General features: G+C 46.3%; 1 protein-coding gene and 1 long non-coding RNA gene across 2 annotated transcripts in view; one reads left to right on the forward strand and one right to left on the reverse strand.

Annotated features, from left to right (window-relative positions):
- Positions 1 to 19,969, forward strand: part of rtbdn (retbindin) — a 70,378-nt gene that overhangs the window by 38,420 nt on the left and 11,989 nt on the right. The window contains exons 3-5 of the mRNA XM_059992054.1: positions 3,675 to 3,762; positions 7,523 to 7,651; positions 8,850 to 8,961. Coding sequence (XP_059848037.1) covers positions 3,675 to 3,762; positions 7,523 to 7,651; positions 8,850 to 8,961 — 329 coding nt within the window. The remainder of the gene's footprint in view (positions 1 to 3,674; positions 3,763 to 7,522; positions 7,652 to 8,849; positions 8,962 to 19,969) is intronic.
- LOC132406416 (uncharacterized) lies at positions 8,972 to 17,993 on the reverse strand. Its single transcript, XR_009516161.1, has 3 exons — positions 16,071 to 17,993; positions 15,682 to 15,763; positions 8,972 to 10,694 (listed from the first exon to the last, which is right to left on the reverse strand). It is a non-coding gene; the product is annotated as an uncharacterized LOC132406416 (long non-coding RNA).

Below are 19,969 nucleotides of genomic sequence, written 5' to 3' on the forward strand. Positions count from 1 at the left end.
CTTTATCAGGGCTACCAAATGAACACTTCCTCTTCTATAAAACTAAAGAATATCAACTTACAATTATGTACGTACTTACACCTGTCAACAGCAGCTTGTCCTCTGTCCTGGGCCGGTATTTCAAGTAGTCCCTAGATGTAGCCCAGCTGTGAGGATCCTTCCTGTTTGAGAGATGAAGTCTTTGGAGCTTCTGTAGTTCTGAGTTTCTGTAGGATGGGGATGCTAGCCCCATGCCTTCCCTCCTCCTTTCACAGCCAGGCTCGTGACCATCCATGATGGAGTTATTCGGTTACATGGAGCATCTAAACTGAGTTTTCCGGTGTACCAAACAAATGCTTGACCAAGAAGCTTACGAAGGAAAGGACTGGCTAATTTCTACCCCAGGTTGACAGAACAGTATTCAGCCTCATCTGAGGAAATGAATAAACAGCTGAAGTTTGAGGTCAAGATCCTTCATTTGGACAGGAAAAGGAGGCAGAAGCCAGAGTAGAAAATGGGGGAAGGGAAGGCAGGTGATGGGTGAGACCAGGTGAGGGGAAGGTGGGTGGGATATGTGAGATGCTGAGAGGTGATAGGTAGAAGAGGTAAAGGACTGAAGAAGGGATCAAATAGGAGAGGACTGTTTATTTCCCTCCATAGATGCTGCCTGATCTGCTTACTTTCCCCAGCAGTCTGGGTACGTTGCTCAAGATTTCCAGCATATGTAGAATCTCTTGTGTTTTATAGAGATTCAGAGTATAGAGACACCGACAGAACTGAGCCCTTCACTGCATGGTAATAACATTACTTTAACTGCTACACTATATTGCCACCCCAGCATAGATTTACAGTAGATTTAGACCCATCGACAGCTCCAGGTATGAACCTGACCAGCGGCGGTGGTGGGGGGGTGGGGTGTGTGTGTATGGCGTTTGGGTCCCAAGTTTCCTCCCACCACCCAAAGTAGTTTAATTGACCCCTGTGAATCGTTCCTAGTGTCTAATAAACTCTAGAGGTCCTGCAGATGCTGGAAGAACTCAACGTGTCAGGCAGCATCAATGGAGAGGGATAAAGAGCTGATCCCCAGTATGTAGCTGGATGGTAAAATCTGGGGGGAGGGAGGGAGTTGATGAGGAAGAATAAATGGTTTCCGTGCTGTATCAGTCTATAACTCAATTACAAGTGTATGAACTTCATGCAACCAAGTGTGCAAAAAGAGGATGTTGATGCCTCCCAAGTTCCCTGATAGAGCTCCCACCGATGCCTGCCATAATCTTGTCTGAAGCCCATGTTGGAACAGAGTTCTTCCTTTTGCCTTGCTGCTCTTAAATAGACAGTCATCACACCAGGTGCAAAAAGGGGAAGAAGATTTCTTTTCACTCTAATTGGTGTTAATTTGGGCCCTGAACCTTTGATTGGAACTGATAAAAATGCACATGAGAGGAGGAAGCTTAAAATATTCAGGGTACAAAGCAAACATTCAGAAGAGATTATTTTTAAACACAACTTTCAAAGTCTTGTTTTTAATGCAACTGTGTGGTGACAAGCAGAAATTATAGTTAGCAACGACAGCCAAACAGATTTGGAGGGGACAATGCTGACATTTTGTTATTTGTAACCAGTGATTACTGTAATTAAAAATAATGAGAGAAGACAGTGCACAGGAAACTACTGAAGCAGCATTAACTGCGTTCACGGCAAATGAAGCATGAGTGGATTATTGCCGAAACAAAATGTCCAGGGATCGTAGGTAACACAGGAGATAACGTGATTTCAAGCCTCATAAGATGTGATGATATTTGAACAAGCTATTAGCCTGAGGGCAGTGTTGCTCAAATTCTCAGGGAATTCAAAGGAAAGGATTACGAAACTTTCAATCCAGACAGAAATTTCAAGAGTGTGTGGGCTGCACTAGTATTCATTAGGTAGGTTTGAACTTCCAGGACCAGTGCGATATCACAAAATCTGAATTTGTGTTGTTTCTTCTCTCTACTGTTGGAAATAATGACAAGCAAAAAACCTGGTGGATTGTTACAAAATACCATCCCACAAAAACAGGAGCAGATGCATTGTTCTTGTATTGAGACAGTAGCAGTTCACAGGGCCGAATGCTGTCTTTCTGTGCTGTTACACTGCTCTGATTCAGTTCATGAATTGTGAATGAGATTTTCTTGGTTGCCCTACTTAAATATTTCTCTTCAAAATAATGTCAATTAAAATAGAAATATTATGATCAAATAATGCTGAGACATTGCTGCTGTGGAATCAATGTACAAAATGGCTGCCATATATTCAAACTCTGTATCTCATTTGGAAATGGATATAGAGGATTTAGAGGCAACCTGAGGTTAGGAAAGTTGCTAAAAATTGCAAGCTCTTCTGTAGAAATAGGTGTACTTTCTAGAAACTGAGGAGAAACCCAACATCTGCCCTTGGGACCTGTGCTTGAGCTGGACCTTCCCCTTACTCATGTTTATAAAGATATTGCATGCACTATGCTTAAGCATCCTTACCCCATTCCCTGCTTGCTGTAAAACCTGCGGACAACACAAGGGACTGCAGATGCTGGAGGATCTCAACATGTCAAGCGGCATCTATGGGTGGGGGGTTTGGACAGGGGTTGTCAGAGTTTCAGATTGAAAACATTCATTGGGACCTTCTGCAGGGCTTTGACCCAAAACATTGACGGTTCCTTTCCCCATGCGATTCTGCCCAAACCACTGAGTTCCCCGAGCAGATTGTTTGTTGTGCGCCTTGCCCTTCCTTCGCCTACCAATCACCTTGTGACTCAAAGAAATGACGTTTGGGACCGATCCATTTCCCATGCCATTCTGGCACTAAACAGAGTGGCTTTATTCTGCTGAACTGTGTGGGAGCTTTAGTTGTTGTTCATCCATCTTAAACTGTCTGAGTTTAATCAGGGCAGCCTGACTAGTGAACTGCATCATTATTCCTATGTTCCCAGATGTGTAAAAATGTCCCAGATTTCAGCTTCCTGTTTCTTTTGTTTGAGTTGAAGTTTATTTTCATTCAAAGATATACACCTAAATGAAACGTCAATCCTCTGGGCATAAGGTGTGTATGTATATATAGTCACAGACAACAGATATAGTGACGTTCCAGCACAAAATAATATTAGCACAAGTCCCTGAGTGGCATGGCCTGATGATTGACAGGTTGACGTAAAGTGTGAGGTGCATGATTCTATAAGACATTATAATGATACCGGCGTTTTTATAATAAAACAAGCAGTCGTATGGATATGTGAAACAGCAGCAATGAAAGATGACAAGTGACCAGTGCATGATGAGAGTGTGTCTGTGACGTGGGGAGTGGGTGGGGGTGCAACAGGGCATTCTGTGTGCTGGGTGGCAGCAGGGTGTCAAGAAGTCTACAGCCTAGTGGGGTGGGGTGGGGGGGAGAGAAGCTATTGCCCGACCTGACAGTTCCGGTTCTCATGCTGTGAACCTTCAGCCTGATGGCAGGAGGTCGGGGAAGTTGTGGGAAGGATTGTAGGGGTCTTCCATCCCATTAGGTTTAGGAAGGGAGGAAGTCTTCAATTGGGAAGGACCCAACAGTGACAGTGTGGCTTCTTCTACTGATGTGGCCAACAAATCAGATGTGGTACTCTTGACATCTGATTGCTACTTCACAAACTTTCAGCATGTAACGTGGACCGTTTGTTTGAATTATAGATGCTTGCTGCTCGGCAGATACGTACGACAAGATGAGTACCTCACCAGAGACCCTGTCCTGGAACAGATGTGGACCCTTAAGCACAAAGTGAGTGCACTTAAAAAGAGAAACGGCTTCAAAGGGAACTTGTGAACGAGTTAGCTGAGGTGGATTTAATGAGTTTCTCTTGTGTTGATTAAGGTGAAGAATGTTAACCAGGGGATTGAATCCTTTCCGTCGCACAGAATGCCACTACAAAGTAAAAGCAGGTCGAGAGCAGTAGGATTAATTTCAGAACATTTTCAACTTGGGCTGACAATTCATCAGCTGTCAGATTCTGTGTGGCATGCATTTTTTTAATTAAAAGCTTCTGCCCTTTTATACACAGGACTTTCAAGTAGTAAATCTTACTGCAAAACATTAGGTCATATTTAGAATCATAGAATAATGAAGAACCGGGACCAAGTGACTGAATTTTAGTTCTTTCTTGAAGCGGTGCAACAGTAATTTACGAGCCTAAAAAGGCTAAGCACGGGTTGTACCAAATAAGCTTGTATTCCCTTGAATGTGAAGTAATTTAGGACTCATACTGAAAACGATCAAAGGGTCAAATAAGATAGAAAGTGAAAACTATTTCTTACGAGGTAAACCCAGAGGATGATGGTCTGTTGTAAGATTCAGGGGGCAGTCAGGAAGCACATCTTCATTGGAGCAGCAGCCAAAATCAAGAACTCTGCTCCCAAACACCTGCTGAGGTGGAGTGTAAATTGAAAATTTCAGGGTATTGATGTCCAGTCACGTAAAGGAAAGTAAACGAGGACACGTGAAGGGAGTTAGGGTGGAGATCCAGGCACAATCTCACTGAACGGCGGAAATGTTTGGAACTGGAAATACTCAGCTCCTGTTCTTGTGCTGAAAGCAAGAATGAATTAGTCATGATTCCAGCTTACTAATTTTTTCAACTAATTCTGCTCCTGAAGCCATGAATATCTCATGTTTACAAGTGCCTATGCATTCTGGTACTTTGCCCTAAATTCCAAGTGATACAGTACAGAACCAGGAGGCTCACCCCACTGAGTCTGCACCAACTGCAAGGTGCTCATTTACACTAATCTGACATTAATCCCATTTCTTTTAATTCTCCCCACATTAACCTCAATTTTCAAAGATTCAATCATTCATCTATACACCAGAGGCAATTTACAGTGGCCAATTGATGTATATTATGGCCTCAACTCTTCGGCATCAGTTCCTCAAATTCCGTGATCTTTTGGAGTTTTCTGCCTTTAGATATATCTAATGATCTGGCCTCTACCTCCCTCAGGGCAGAGAATTCCAGGGAACCATTCAATGAGAGAAGAAATTTTATGTACCTCTGCTTTATGACCCCATTATTTTGTAGCTTTGACCCTGTGGTTGTGAGTCTCCCAGCAGTGAAAACATCTCAGCATCTATTGTGTCAATGAGGGGTGATTAGAAGTTCTTGCGTGTTTGAATAAGGTCATCTGAACTCTGATGAATACCAACCCAAACTGTCCAGTGCCTCTTAATAGGACAACCCTCTCATCCCCTGAATTAGCCTGGTGACTCTCCTTTGGACTGCCTCCAGTGCTTCAACATTCCTTTGCAGGTTAATAGAATGAAAATTCAGTATTCCAGACGGGGCTTCACCACCACCCTGTGCAACTTTAATTAAATCCCACTATTCTCACTCTCCAACCTCTGCACAATAAAGGCCAGCGTGCAATTTGTCTTCCTAACTACGTGCTAGACATTTTATGGTTCATGCAAAAGAGCACCTAGATCCAACTTAACTCCACTGATTTGCACTCTCCATTTAGTCAACAATTTCCATTTAGACTGCCTGTACTGAAGTGTATGACCTCGGTTCCACACATTAAGCTCCATTTCCCAGGTTTTTCCAAATCATTCAGACTATCATAAGGATATCTCCACTCCACAATCTGACACTGATCTGCCCCTGCCCCTGCCCCATCTCATATTAAAATGTACGGTACCTCTCATATTCTAATGAGGAATTCTTGTAGGTTATTTATTTATTTACTGCACTGCACTTTCTCTGCAGTTGCTACACAATAATTTGCTTTCAATAGGTTTCAATAGGTACATTTAATGTCATTTAATGTATACAATAATCACCCTGAAATTCTTTTTCTTCATAAATGTTCACAAAAACAGAGGAGTGCCCCAAAGTATGAATGACAGCTAAATATTAGAGCCCCAAAGTACCACCCAGCTCCCCCCTCCCATGCACAAGCAGCAGTGAGGCAACAAACCCTCCCTCCCCCACCAGCAGAAAAGTCTGTACCCTCCACCAAGCATGCAGCAAAGCATCAATAAAGACAGACCCTTGCAGTACCTCAAAGACTACTCCTTCACCCGGTAATATGACATCTCTCTCTCCTCTCTCCTCTCTCCTCTCTCCTCTCTCCTCTCTCCTCTCTCCTCCTCTCTCCTCTCTCCTCTCTCCTCCTCTCTCCTCTCTCCTCTCTCCTCTCTTCTCCTCTCTCTCTCCTCCCTCTCTCCTCCTCTCTCCTCCTCTCTCCTCTCTCCTCCTCCTCTCTCCTCTCTCTCCTCTCTCCTCCTCCTCTCTCCTCCTCTCTCCTCCTCTCTCCTCTCTCTCTCCCCTCCCTCTCTCTCTCTCCTCTCCCCTCCCTCTCCATCTCTCTCCCCCCTCTCTCCCTCTCCCCCTCTCTTTCCCCTCTCTCTCTCCCTCTCCCCTCCCCTCCTCCTCCCCCTCCCTCTCTCTCCCTCTCTCCCTCTCCTCTCTCCCCCTCTCTCCCCCCTCTCTCCCTCTCCCCCTCTCTTTCCCCTCTCTCTCTCCCTCTCCCCTCCCCTCCTCCTCCCCCTCCCTCTCTCTCCCTCTCTCCCTCTCCCTCTCCTCTCTCCCCCTCTCTCTCCCTCTCTCTCTCTCTCTCCCTCTCTCCCCCTCCCCCTCCTCCCCTCCCTCTCTCTCCCTCTCCCCCCCTCCCCTCCTCCTCCTCCTCCCCCTCCCTCCCTCTCTCTCTCCCCCCCCATGAGGAAAAACAAGGTGTCCCCATTTCACAGCGAGAGGGGAGACATAACAAACAACTCGCTGATTTATGATGTTAAAAGTTTGTTGTGTTGCTTTTTCCGAGCTCTGCGCCAGAGAGTCAGCCTCAGAAAGGCTCAGGTCTCTGGACACAGAGCCCACAGCAGCTAACCCTCTGCTCCCAATGTTCCATGTTCTCCTACGACGCCTCAGTCAGGGGTACGAGCCTTGAATCAGCCCGCCTCCAGAGCCACGAAAATCCGGCACCCTGAAGGTGCGCTAGTCTTCCAGGCCCCATCTTTGGGATATCAAAAAGCGGCCGGTCGTGAGGCCCTGAGAGCGGGTCCCGTTCCCGCAAAGAACCACAGTCAGAGCGTAACTCCAGGTCAGGGTTTTCAAAAGGAAAAGGGGAGAAAAAAGATGTATCAAAGATAGAAACAGAGCTGTTTCCAAAGGGGCAAGGAAAGGAGTCACCGTTTAGTGCCATCGTCACTTTGCTGTGTCTATCAATCCACTTTCTTTTACTTCTGAATGATGTACTGAACTTCTAAGTGGCACGGTCTGTCTGGGTGTCTGGAGCAGCTGAATTTAATGTAACCGCTGGCAAAGAATCAATGTTTCCTGATGAGCACTCTGGGACTCTAGATCGATGGTCCATTGTGCCAATGGGAAAGTTTCAGGTGGGATTGCTCTATCAGGGTGAAACCATCTCCGTTAAGTCGGAGCAGAAACTGTTGGGTGGGACACTGTCATTAACGTCAGGGCACATGGAAAACTGCTGTTAGCGTGCCAGGTGGTTACTTCACTATGTTACCGAATCTTCCTTCTCTCTAGATGTGAGCGGTTCTTCAAGCAGCTGTCGTGTTTCTACCACTGCTCCCCGGACACCACAATTTGGGCAAATTCGAATTTTTCCAATCACCTTCTGAACGTACCTCTCTGCCACGGCTTCTGTGGCCAATGGTAAGTAGATCGAGGGTCGTGAAGCTTTTCAGAGACCGAGAAGTTGAGTCCATCATCAATATCTTATGACCAGAATTTCAACACTGTGCTTATGAGAAGTGATCAGAGACTAGGTGTCTTTCACAATGGCCCTCAGCCTGATATCACACTATCCTTGCACAAATTGCAGCGCACACAGAGTCCAGTAAGTCAGCGCTGGCTCTTTGAAAGAATGATTTAATTGTCCATCTCCATCCTGTCCTGTCACTGCAATCCCACCTACTTCCACTGACATGTGTCATGAAATTTGTCCTCTTGCAGCAGCAGTAAAATAAATTACTGTAAGTTACAATAAAAAAATATATAAAAATAAGTTGTGCAAAAAATACCGAGTTAGTCTTCATGGACCATTCAGAAATCTGATGGTAGTAATGAAGATGTGCTTAATTGTGAGGATGATGATGATCATCATTTAATCTACCTAGTTACCTCTTCAAAGTTACTACTGAAGATTCTCTTGCTGCTCCTTCAGGGAACGCATTCCAGATTATTGTAATTTTTGCATTTTCACTTATTTTATTTCTACCAGTTGGCTTAAAATTAACACATGTAGTCACCGATGGGTGAAGTAAAGCCTATCATTAACAATGTGCTCCCAAAAGTCAAGGGGCTTTCCAGCACAAAATCTAAAGGCCACTTGGGAAAGGTTCAGGAGGATAGATAGATCTGAGCCACCCAATTGTGTCAAAGATGTGCAAATAAATTCATTGGTCAGAGAGCATCCACCAGAAAAAGCATTCTTGTAAATTCAGACTCACTAGATCACACCCGAGTCACTGGTCAGTACTTGTGATATTGTTTAACTCATCTTAAAATAACGTTGCTGGAGTGTTGCTTATGGTAAGGCTATAGTGAATGGGCAAGAATGGAATATCGTTGAAAAATGTAAGGTCATCCATTTTGATTGTAAAAGTGAAAATCCAGAGTTTGAAAGGAGTTGGTGTTTAGAGGAACCTGTTTTCTTTGTATACCCCTATCACTGAAACTTAATATGCAGGTAGAGCAAGTCCGGCGTTATGTCGGCCTTTATTACAAGAAGATTTGCGTTCAAGAATAGTGATAACTTTTCTAAATATATAGGGCTTTAGCAAGACCACATGCCATATTTTGTGTACAGTTCAGATCTCCCTACTAAAGCAACTGTCCTCTCCTCCTCCAGGTACAAAGCTTGCAAGAATGATCTGACCTGCACGAGGAACTGGAATTCTGGCTTAAGGTCATCAAATGCCACTGAGACCAACTGTACCTCAGAATGTATTCCTTTTAGTAAGGTAGGAATGATAGAATTCCTGGAAATGCATCAACCATTATCATTAGTACACTTCGTCAGTTTGGCTCCATTAGTGGGATTGAACCCCACTCTATGCCTCACCACATCATCTTGTCATCCTTTACAAAGCTGCATTGCCAGGGCAGGTAGCTCACCTGATGCATCATCCAATATTGCATCTGCAACCAAAGACAACAAACCAAAGGTTGCCTATCTTGTTATGTGATCTGGGTTTTCACAAGATGGCCTCCATAATGGCAAAGACAGACTATGTAATTCATTGAAGAAGCAACAGTTAGCAAAACTTTTCATTGCTTTCTGCACTGGGAAAGGCTTGTCATGTGGGACTTTTGATGCTGCATTAGTTAATGGCTATACTTTCCTATACAGATAAATTTGGAAGTATTTGATGTATTGGGTATTCAAGGATAGCAGGCTATTACCAGACTATTAATTCAGAGACATGAATTCATGCCCCTCCAGATAGATGTTTAATTTAAATTGTGCTAATAAAAAAACTAATAGGTATTTTTGAGGTCATAATTCTGCAAGACCATCATTAAAACCGATTTGATTTTCTACTCTCCTTCAAGGGGTAAATCTGCCCCTTTTCCTCACTCTGGTCTGGGTGTTACTCCACATCCACTGAAGGGGCCAAAATGCCCTACAAGCAACCCTGTTAAACAACAAATTTTAACTACTTTACAAACCATTAGCTAGACTGCACTTGGGAAAATTGAGTGAAGTCCTGGTTTCCACAAAAATGGAAAGAATGAGATTACACTGGAGAGGGTGCAGGGGAGATTCGCCAGGATGATGCCTGGGTTGGAGGACTTCAGTTATGGGAACAAAAGTGGGCTGAGGGGTGACTTGATGGAATCATGTATGATTATGTTTTGCAAAGGCAGGACAGATAGTCAAATAAGTTTTCTTATGGTAAGTGTGTGAAGAACAAGATGGCTTTTAGGTTTAAGGTATCAAGTGGGAGTTTTAAAAGGAGTCTGAGGGTTTTTTTAATAACAGAAAGTGGTTGATATTTAGAAGGCGCAGTGAAGTGAATGGAAATAGTAGAAGTAGATACTTCATTTAAGACTCAAGTTTATTTGTCATGTGTACATCAAAACCTACAGTGGAATGTGTCAGTTGGGTTAACAACCCTTAAGAGCTGTTTAAGTAGACAGAAATAGGCAAGGGATAGAAGACCACTGCCCTAATGTGGGCAGATAGGATTTGTGTATCCGGACAAAAATATTCTTGTGCACATGGTTAGTCCAGAGGCCCCTTTCTGTGCTGCGGAACTTGATGACTTATCAGTGACATGCTGGTGAAAAGAAAAGTAAGCCACTGCAGTAAGCACAAGAGATTCTGCAGATGCTGGAAATCCAGAGTAATGCGTACAAAATGCTGGAGGAACTCAGCAGCTCAAGCAGCACCTATGGAGAGGAATAAATAGTCGACGTTTCAGGCCGAAACCTTTCATCATCTTCATTTTGTGTGTGTCACTCTGAACAAGTTTAATGATTGACCATTGAGGAAATGGTTAACACCAAACCTGTTGAAGGTTCTTTCAGGTCACCGAGGAGCTAAAGGATCACAAGTTGACTCTGCTTTTGCGAGCGTGGAGTTCATGCCATGGAAAGACCAAACAGATAGGGAGAAATGAAAAGAAGTGCCTACATCGTTCATTCACATGCCCTTGAGCTTCAGCATAACGACTTTGAAATTCCAATTCATCTGCAAAGATATGTCAAATCACATTATCTACTAAGAAAGCAACACAAAAGATTTACCCACTGGTAAATTTCACCTTCTAAATATTCATTGCTGCTTTATCTGTACACAGTACAGATAAATGTGGTAGATGTGGGATGTCTGAAATACTCTGCAGGTAAGTGAGTGTCCATGGAGGAATTTAAAGTTTATTATGATCAGGGCTGGTAAAGATTGAGGTAATGGTGCAGAGGAAAGCAGCATCACAGAGAACAAAAGGGAGTATCTGCAATAAGATGAAGAACAGAATAGTGAAAACTGGTAATTTTTCATCATTTCATCTCGCTGCTGTCCACCCTAACACACGTCTTCTCTTTTGTTGTATCCTGCCTTGATTACACAAAGAAATTCTTCCCTGCATTTTTCCTCAGTCATCAGACTGAAATGTTAGCTCCGAGTCTCTGTCCACAAATTTATGCCCATCCTGCTGAGTTTATCCAATATTCCTAGAGACACCAACATGCCAAAATCAAAATTCTCAGAGAAAAATGTTCCCTCATCTCTGCCTTAAATGTGCCCCCTTATTTTTAAACAATAACCTCTTGCATATAAATGTTCATTCCCCATTTTAATAAGACTCTTCAGGAAATTAAATGGTTCCATCCTAACCCCACACTCCCAGTAGATACAAAGCTAGCCTGTTCAACCCTTTTTCATAGGGCAACCTGCCCACTCCATGAATAGTCCAATAAACCTTTCATGAACTGCATCCAAAGCATTTGGAGACCAATACTCTACGCAGTTATTTACATGATGTCCCCACATATTCTGTGTGACCGAATGATACCATTTTCACTTTCGTATTTAATTCCTCAAGAAATTCATGATAACATTTTGCTAGTTTTCTGTTTCTTAATACTATTAATTATGCAAATCATTTATCAGGTTGCTCAGATTCCTCCGCATCTCAGAGCTGCAATCATCTTGTGTGCTTCCTGTCGACTTCCTATTAAGTCTGATCACTCTCTCTCTCTCTCTCTCACTGTATATGTGTGCGTGTGTGTCTCTCTCACTGTCTATGTGTCTCTGTCTCTATCTTTCTGTCTCTCTTGGCTCTGTCTTGCTCTCGCTCTGTCTCTGTCTTCCTCTCTGTGTCTCTGTCTGTCCCACGCTCGCTCTTTGTTTCTGTCTGTCCCGCTCTCTCTCTGTCTCTATCTCTCTCTCTGTGTCTCTGTCTGTCCCGCTCTCTCTCTCTGTGTCTCTGTCTGTCCCGCTCTCTCTCTCTCTCTATCGCTCTCTCTCTGTCTCTCTTGGCTCTGTCCCGCTTTCTCTCTGTGTCTCTGTCTGTCCCGCTCTCTCTCTGTCTCGAATTTTCTTCTGCCCTCATGATTATAACATCTCAAGAATAATGGGATAGCAGAAATAATGTTTTTATGTAGGGTTTTTCACATTCTTTCAGGACGTATTAGGCACTTTATAACCGATAAATTATTCTGAAGTGCAGTGCTCATTTTTGTGATAATGTACTGGCTTTGAAACTACATACAACACACCCAAAACGCTGGAGGAACTCAGCAAGTCAGGCAGCATTGCTGGAGGGGGATAAATGGTTTATTCCCCTCCATTGCTGCAGCTTGAGTTGCTGAGTTCCTCCAGCATCGTGTGTGTGTGTGTGTGTGTGTGTGTGTGTGTGTGTGTGTGTGTGTGTGTGTGTGTCTGTGTGTGTGTGTTGTTCAAGATTTGGAGCATTTGCAGAATATCATGTGTTAATATTTCTAGGACACCTGGCAGAACCCACCTGCATTAGAGTAATAGAACATTATAGCACAGAATTAGGCCCTCTGCTCTGTGCTGAAAACGCAGTGAAATGTGTTATTGGTGCCTTTAACCAGCACAGTCTGAGGATGTGCCAGGAACAGCCTGTTAGTATCGCCATGTTTTCAGCACCCATATAGCTTGCCCACAACTCACCAACCTTAACCCGGATTTGGGATGTGGGAGAAACAGAGAAACTCCACACTCTCAGAGTATTTTCATAAGTATCTTTCTCATCCCATTACAAAGAGGAGAAAGTACCTCGTCTGCAAACTAACGGCACACTGCTCTGACACTGCACTAGGGAGTAGGTCTAGATTAGTAATGCTCAAGTCCTTGGAATGGAATTTGAAGTGCCAAAGACACTTCTGAGCCAGAAAGTTAAGAGGACCAAGATACCTGCAATATCATGGATATGATCATTTTTTTTAACTAATTCAGATCATTTAATAATTTCATTTCACCTTTGCTATTAGATTCCCATTTTGCAGTGTTATTAAGTTCTAATTTTCACTCCAAATAAGGAGCATAGTCAGAACTTTTGGAAGAATTGGATAGATTCTCAAGGGAAAATAATGGACAGAGCTTTGGGGAAAGGGTGGGAGGGAATGGGACTGGACAGATAGTTCAGCTAGGAGCTATCACAGAGTTGATGGGCAAAATGGCCCCCTTCTGTGCCATTACAATTGTACAGTATGATTCCACTATAGTAAAGGATATTGATTTTAAGTTATAGGTAGATTAATCCACCTACTGGAGAACTCAGTAATTCACTGTCCAACATTTGGGGTATCAATGGTTAGGTATAAAATGACATTTCCCTTAGTCCTCTTCTACTCACCATTGCCCTTATATCTGCATTCTCCTTCTTCTTGCTGGGACCCTGGTGCCCGCAATGCCCGCCACCCTCACTGGGACCCCAGCGTCAAATGCCCGCCATCCTCACTGGGACCCCGGCGTCAAATGCCCGCCACCCTCGCTGGGACCCTGGCGTCAGATGCCCGCCACCCTCACTGGGACCCCGGCGTCAAATGCCCGCCATCCTCACTGGGACCCCGGCGTCAAATGCCCGCCACCCTCGCTGGGACCCTGGCGTCAGATGCCCACCACCCTCACTGGGACCCCGGCGTCAGATGCCCGCCATCCTCACTGGGACCCCAGCGTCAAATGCCCGCCACCCTCACTGGGACCCCAGCGTCAAATGCCCACCACCCTCACTGACACCCTGGCATCAGATGCCCGCCACCCTCGCTGGGACCCTGGCGTCAGATGCCCGCCACCCTCACTGGGACCCTGGCATCAAATGTCCGCCACCCTCACTGGGACCCTGGCGTCAGATGCCCGCCACCCTCACTGGGACCCCGGTGTCAAATGTCCGCCACCCTCACTGGGACCCTGGCGTCAGATGCCCGCCACCCTCACTGGGACCCCGGTGTCAAATGTCCGCCACCCTCACTGACACCCTGGCGTCAGATGCCCGCCACCCTCGCTGGGACCCCGGCACCAAATGTCCGCCACCCTCGCTGGGACCCCGGCGTCAGATGCCCACCACCCTCACTGGGACCCCGGTGTCAAATGTCCGCCACCCTCACTGGGACCCTGGCGTCAGATGCCCACCACCCTCACTGGGACCCCGGTGTCAAATGTCCGCCACCCTCACTGGGACCCTGGCGTCAGATGCCCGCCACCCTCAATGGGACCCTGGCGTCAAATGCCCGCCACCCTCACTGGGACCCTGGCGTCAAATGCCCGCCACCCTCAATGGGACCCTGGCGTCAAATGCCCGCCACCCTCACTGGGACCCTGGCGTCAAATGCCCGCCACCCTCACTGGGACCCTGGCGTCAGATGCCCGCCACCCTCACTGGGACCCCGGCATCAAATGTCCGCCACCCTCACTGGGACCCTGGCGTCAGATGCCCGCCACCCTCAATGGGACCCTGGCGTCAGATGCCCGCCACCCTCACTGGGACCCTGGCGTCAAATGCCCGCCACCCTCACTGACACCCTGGCGTCAGATGCCCGCCACCCTCACTGGGACCCTGGCGTCAGATGCCCGCCAGCCTCGCTGGGACCCTGGCGTCAGATGCCCGCCACCCTCACTGACACCCTGGCGTCAGATGCCCGCCACCCCCTCTGGGACCCTGGAGTCAGATGCCCGCCACCCTCACTGACACCCTGGCATCAGATGCCCGCCAGCCTCGCTGGGACCCTGGTGCCCACATTGCCCACCACCCTCACTGGGACCCTGGTGTCAGATGTCCGCCACCCTCACTGACACCCTGGTGTCAGATGTCCGCCACCCTCACTGACACCCTGGCGTCAAATGCCCGCCACCCTCACTGACACCCTGGCATCAGATGCCCGCCAGCCTCGCTGGGACCCTGGTGCCCACATTGCCCACCACCCTCTCTGGGACCCTGGAGTCAGATGCCTGCCACCCTCACTGGGACCCTGGCGTCAAATGCCCGCCACCCTCACTGACACCCTGGCATCAGATGCCCGCCACCCTCAATGGGACCCTGGCGTCAGATGCCCGCCACCCTCAATGGGACCCTGGCGTCAAATGCCCGCCACCCTCACTGACACCCTGGCATCAGATGCCCACCAGCCTCGCTGGGACCCTGGTGCCCACAATGCCCACCACCCTCACTGGGACCCTGGTGTCAGATGTCCGCCACCCTCGCTGGGACCCTGGCGTCAGATGCCCGCCAGCCTTGCCGGGACCCTGGCGTCAGATGCCCGCCAGCCTTGCTGGGACCCTGGCACCCGCAATACCCTCCACCCTTGCTGGGACCCTGGCTCACACATTTCCTTTAATCTCTCTTGGTTACATTGGCTTGTTTTCCTCTAAACCTACTGGATTTTCTGGAGCATTACTGCGGACTACTTAAAAAAGTGATTTGGAATGGTATCGAACAGTCCAGTAAATCTGCAAGTCCAGCATCACCAAGGATCTCCGTGTGCTGTACACAGTTCTGCTGTGCTCTATGCTAGAAAACCCCTCGTTTGTCACCATTACTTGATACAGCAGAAGCAGCCTTTTGTGTACCTTCTATACCTGAGGCTTGAAATGGAACAGCAGCAAAAGGGCGATTTGAGTCACTTACTGGACTAAGGCTCCAGTAAACACATACCCCGTGGGTACACACCATCCCATTTTAGCTAAGTTTTGTCAGAAGTCAGTATACAAGTACCTTCATCTGCCACGTCGTAACGTGTTCCTCTTGATCCCTTTCCATTTGATTTGTTCGGTAGAACCACTCCCCCACCTTTGAGCTGAAAGGGAACCAGAATCAGACTTGTTAATACTGGCATGTTGTGAAATTTATGGTTTGGTGACTAAGACATAAAAATTGCTGCAAGGTAGAAGGAGAGATGGAACGGGTAGAAGAGGAAAAGCAAGGTGGTGACGATGGGCTCAAGAGCCATTCAGACATCTAGCAGAGGGAAAGAAGCATTTGAGTGCAAGTCCTCAGGCTCCTGTAGCTGCCCGCTGTCAAGAAAGAGCTGAGCCCCCTTCCTGGGTGTGAGTGCATGACCTTGTTTGAGTTGTCAACACAGAACAGGCGGTTGCTGCCATTACCATTTCGAGCTTGGTCTATCTCAGGGGCCATACAAGTTCCCATGGAATGATTCACAACAGAATGGGGATATTCTCCCAGTGGCCTGAAAAACATTTTCCCCTTGAATGCTCTTACAAAACAATTTAATTTACCATTCATCTCTCTTCCCTTGCAGCATAAATTGGCCACCGTATTTGCTCACTTGACGACACTGACAACATTCCAAAGTAATTCATTTGCCATGAAGGACATTGGGGGCAGGCTGAGGCCATCCAAGTTCTTTCTTTTAAATAAATAGCAAAGTTGCTGCCAGCAAGCTGAGTTCGGAGAAATGTTTAAATGCTGAACGACAAGCAAACAGATATCATTGGAAACAGGGTTTTTACAAATTACCAGTCTTGAGCAAGTACTGAGACTGATGGGTTTCAAATACCATTGAACTAGAGCATACGATGTTTTCAATGCTTTGGAAAGAATTGCAGTGAGAAGCAACGCATAGAAATGGGCTGTTCACCCCACCAGATCCACGCTACCCCTGGTACCTACTCACAGTAATCCAATTTACTGGTGTCTGTACAAAATTTGCAACATTCTCCCAGTGACTTGCTTAGCTTTCTCCCTGGTGCTCTGGTTCCTTCCCCCATCCCAAAGAGACGTGGCTTTTCTTTATGCTTGATAGAAACTAGGGTAAATTGATTAGGTATGTGAGAGAATAGGTGGATTCAAAATGGGCTCGGAGGTAGGAAGCAAAGGGTAGTGGTTGAAAGGTTTTTCTCGGCAAGGAGACTGATAACTAGTGCTATGTTAGGATCATTCTTATTTTTTATTTATATAAATGATTATGGTTGCCAATGCACAAAAGAAAATCAGTAAGTTTGCAGTAGCCACAAAATTAGGACGTATTGTTGGAAGTGAAGGAGGTTGCTAAAAAGTTACAGAGGGAGCTTTATTAGTTGGGGAAGTGGGCTGAGTGGGCCAGATGGATTTCTATACAGACCAGCGTGAGGCGAATAATTCTGGAAAGTCAATCTAGCATAGGACTTGTATATTTTGCGTGGCACAGTCCGGAGGAGACACCAAAGGGGTAGAGTTTAAAAGAAGCGACTGGGGGCAGTTGGCACTTCTTATGCATCTCAGTTCCTGAGGAGACAGATTAGGCTTTTGGCAAGCACCAATAAAAAGAAGTTAGATTTAAGTGGATCGGCCATAGTTCGAGCGGGCCAGTATTGGAGTGGGGAGTTGGGGCTTTGGCTCATCGAGACTTCAGATTTTTTCTTTTGTTATTTTTTCTTTATTTTTTTCTTATTGCACATTTAAAGCAGTGGGGATGCTAGGCAGGGTACTGGAATGCTCTTGTGGGATGTGGGATTGCAGGGACCAGACCCACAAGGAGTGCATCCTCTTGTGCTGCAGCTTCTAACAGACCATGTTAAGGAGTTGGAGCTGCAACTACATGAACTCTGGATCATTTGGGAGGCTGAGGGAGTGATACGCAGGGAGGCAGTTGCATGCAAGGTGTAGGAAACATCTTGGGTGACCTTCAGGAGGGGGAAAGGGGATAGACAGCCAGTGCAGAGTATCCCTGTGGACGTTCCCTCGATGACAGGTATATCACTCTCGGATACCGTTGGGGTGGATGACCTAGCAGAGAAAAACCATAGCAGTCAGGTCTCTGGCACTGAGTCTGGCTCTGTGCCGCAGAGGGAAGGGGGAGAAGAGGTGAGCTTTATTGATAGGGCATTTGTTGGTTAGGGGAACAGAAAGGAGGTTCTGTGGACGAGAATGAGATTCCTGGATGGTTTGTTGCCCCCCGGGTGCCAGAGTTGGGGACATCTTGGATCGACTCCACAGCATTCTTAATGAGGAGGGAGGGCAGTCAGAGGTCATTATCCACATATTGAGGTGGGGGGGGGGTGGAATTTAAACTAGAGTTGCAGGGGAATGAGAACCAGAGAGCCAGAACAGATAGTGGTGTGACTGGAGAAAGATGTTGTTAGGCCTACCGACAAAGTCATGAATCAAAAGGTCGCGCATGCGGGGGGGGGGGGGGGACTAATGTTCTGAGCCACATATACTTCATTGCAAGGAATATCGTAGGTAAGGAGAGTGAGCTGAGAGCATGGATCAGCAAGTGCAATTATGATGATTTAGCCATCAGTGAGATTTGGTTGCAGGAGGAGGCAGGACTGGAAGCTCGAAGGTCCCAGTGTTTTAGATGTGACAGTGTGACATGACAATGAATAGTAGAGCACTAGGGAGTGTAATGGAACAGAGGGACCAAGGGGTCTAAGTGTATTGTTCACTGAAATCGGTATCCCAGGAAAAAAGGATGATGAAGAATCTGTTTAGCATGCTGGGCTTCATCAGTCAGGGCACTGAATATAGGAACTGGGACATCGTGCTGCAGTTGTACAAGCCATGAGGGGAAAAGTCTTCACTCGGAGTAGTGAGAACGAGGAACAAGCTGCCAGTGCACTTGGAGTACTGTGTACACCTTCCCTGTTATAGGAAAGACAAGGTTAAACTGGAAAGAGTGCAGAAAAGATTTGTCAGGCCTATAGGGCTTGAGAGGTTACCCAGGCTTAGGTATTTAATCCTGAGGGTGTAGGAGATAGTAACAGACTTTTCCCTGGTGTAGGAGAGTACAACACTAGGGAGCATAGATTTAGGGAGAGAGGGGAAAGATTTAAAAGGGACCAGAGGGGCAACATTTTCACACAGAGGTTGAGTATACGAAACAAGCTGCTAGAGGCTATGGCTGATACAATAGTACCATTTAGGAAGCACTTGGGTAAGTACAAGGAGGGGAGGGACCTGAAGCAAATATAGGAAATTGAGACTAGCTTGGTGGACAGTGGGCACTGTGTTGAATGGCCTGTATTTGTGCTGTATTGCACTATGACTCTTAACAAAACAAGAACGTTGTAGGATTAGTACAAGTGAGTGCTTGAAGGTAGTCAAGGGCCTGATGGTGTGTGTTGCTCTGGATCTCTTGTGATTATGAACTAATAAAATTCATCCAGCTGCTTTAGTGGCCCATTGGTAACTTTCTTAAAATTGTGTCCTGTTATTCTATTTTGGAGATGAGAGTCACCACCCACTCAGAGGTGAGTTTCAATAGGGCGACACTGCAGTGGTTTTACAGTGCCAGTGATCACTGATCTTGCCGCTGCCTGCAAGGAGTTTGTATGTTCTCCCCTTGACATTTGGATGCTCCGGGTTCCTCCTACATTGCAAACACCTATGGGTTAGGGTCAGTGGGTTCTGGGCGTGCTGTCATGGCACTAGAAGTGTTGCAACACTTGCGGGATGTCCAGCACAATCCCCACTGATTTGATTTTCACTCTATGGTTCAATGTACAAGTGACAAATAAAGCTAATCTGTATCTTTAATCAAAAGGGTGACATGGAGTGAATCAGGGCGATATCCTCCCATTCGTCAATTCATCGAGTTTTACAGCAATTCGTGAAGTTTTTGTTCATTATGGCCACTACTAGCACAGCATTCACGTCGGTGCGTGGGGAGATCTCATTGCTTTTCTGTATTTGTGGGCCAAGCTCACGTTAAAACAGTGCTCTGCTCCTTCAGCATTAGGGATTCATCTCAGCCCCATTCCTGGCTGACTGAGTGTTGTGCGATCAGCCTGCTGAAGGACTGTGGCATGACACATAGTCACAGATGTCCGTGAATTATGTCACATTAATGAGCTTCAGCTTTTTGAGGACGCTGGGCTTCAGGGAAAAATTCTGCAGCCGGCTGGAAATTTATGGGAACGTGGCTGCAAGTGCAGAGTAGTTGTCAGGAAGATTGAACTCCTCACCGTGATCTGTTGGACAGGTCATCTTGGTAATAAAATCATAAAGGTCAACACATTTTCTTCCCATTTGAACAAATTTGCTATCTTTGTATTTTCTCTGC

Source organism: Hypanus sabinus, chromosome 16 (assembly GCF_030144855.1).
Source record: "Hypanus sabinus isolate sHypSab1 chromosome 16, sHypSab1.hap1, whole genome shotgun sequence".
Lineage (NCBI taxonomy): Eukaryota > Metazoa > Chordata > Chondrichthyes > Myliobatiformes > Dasyatidae > Hypanus > Hypanus sabinus.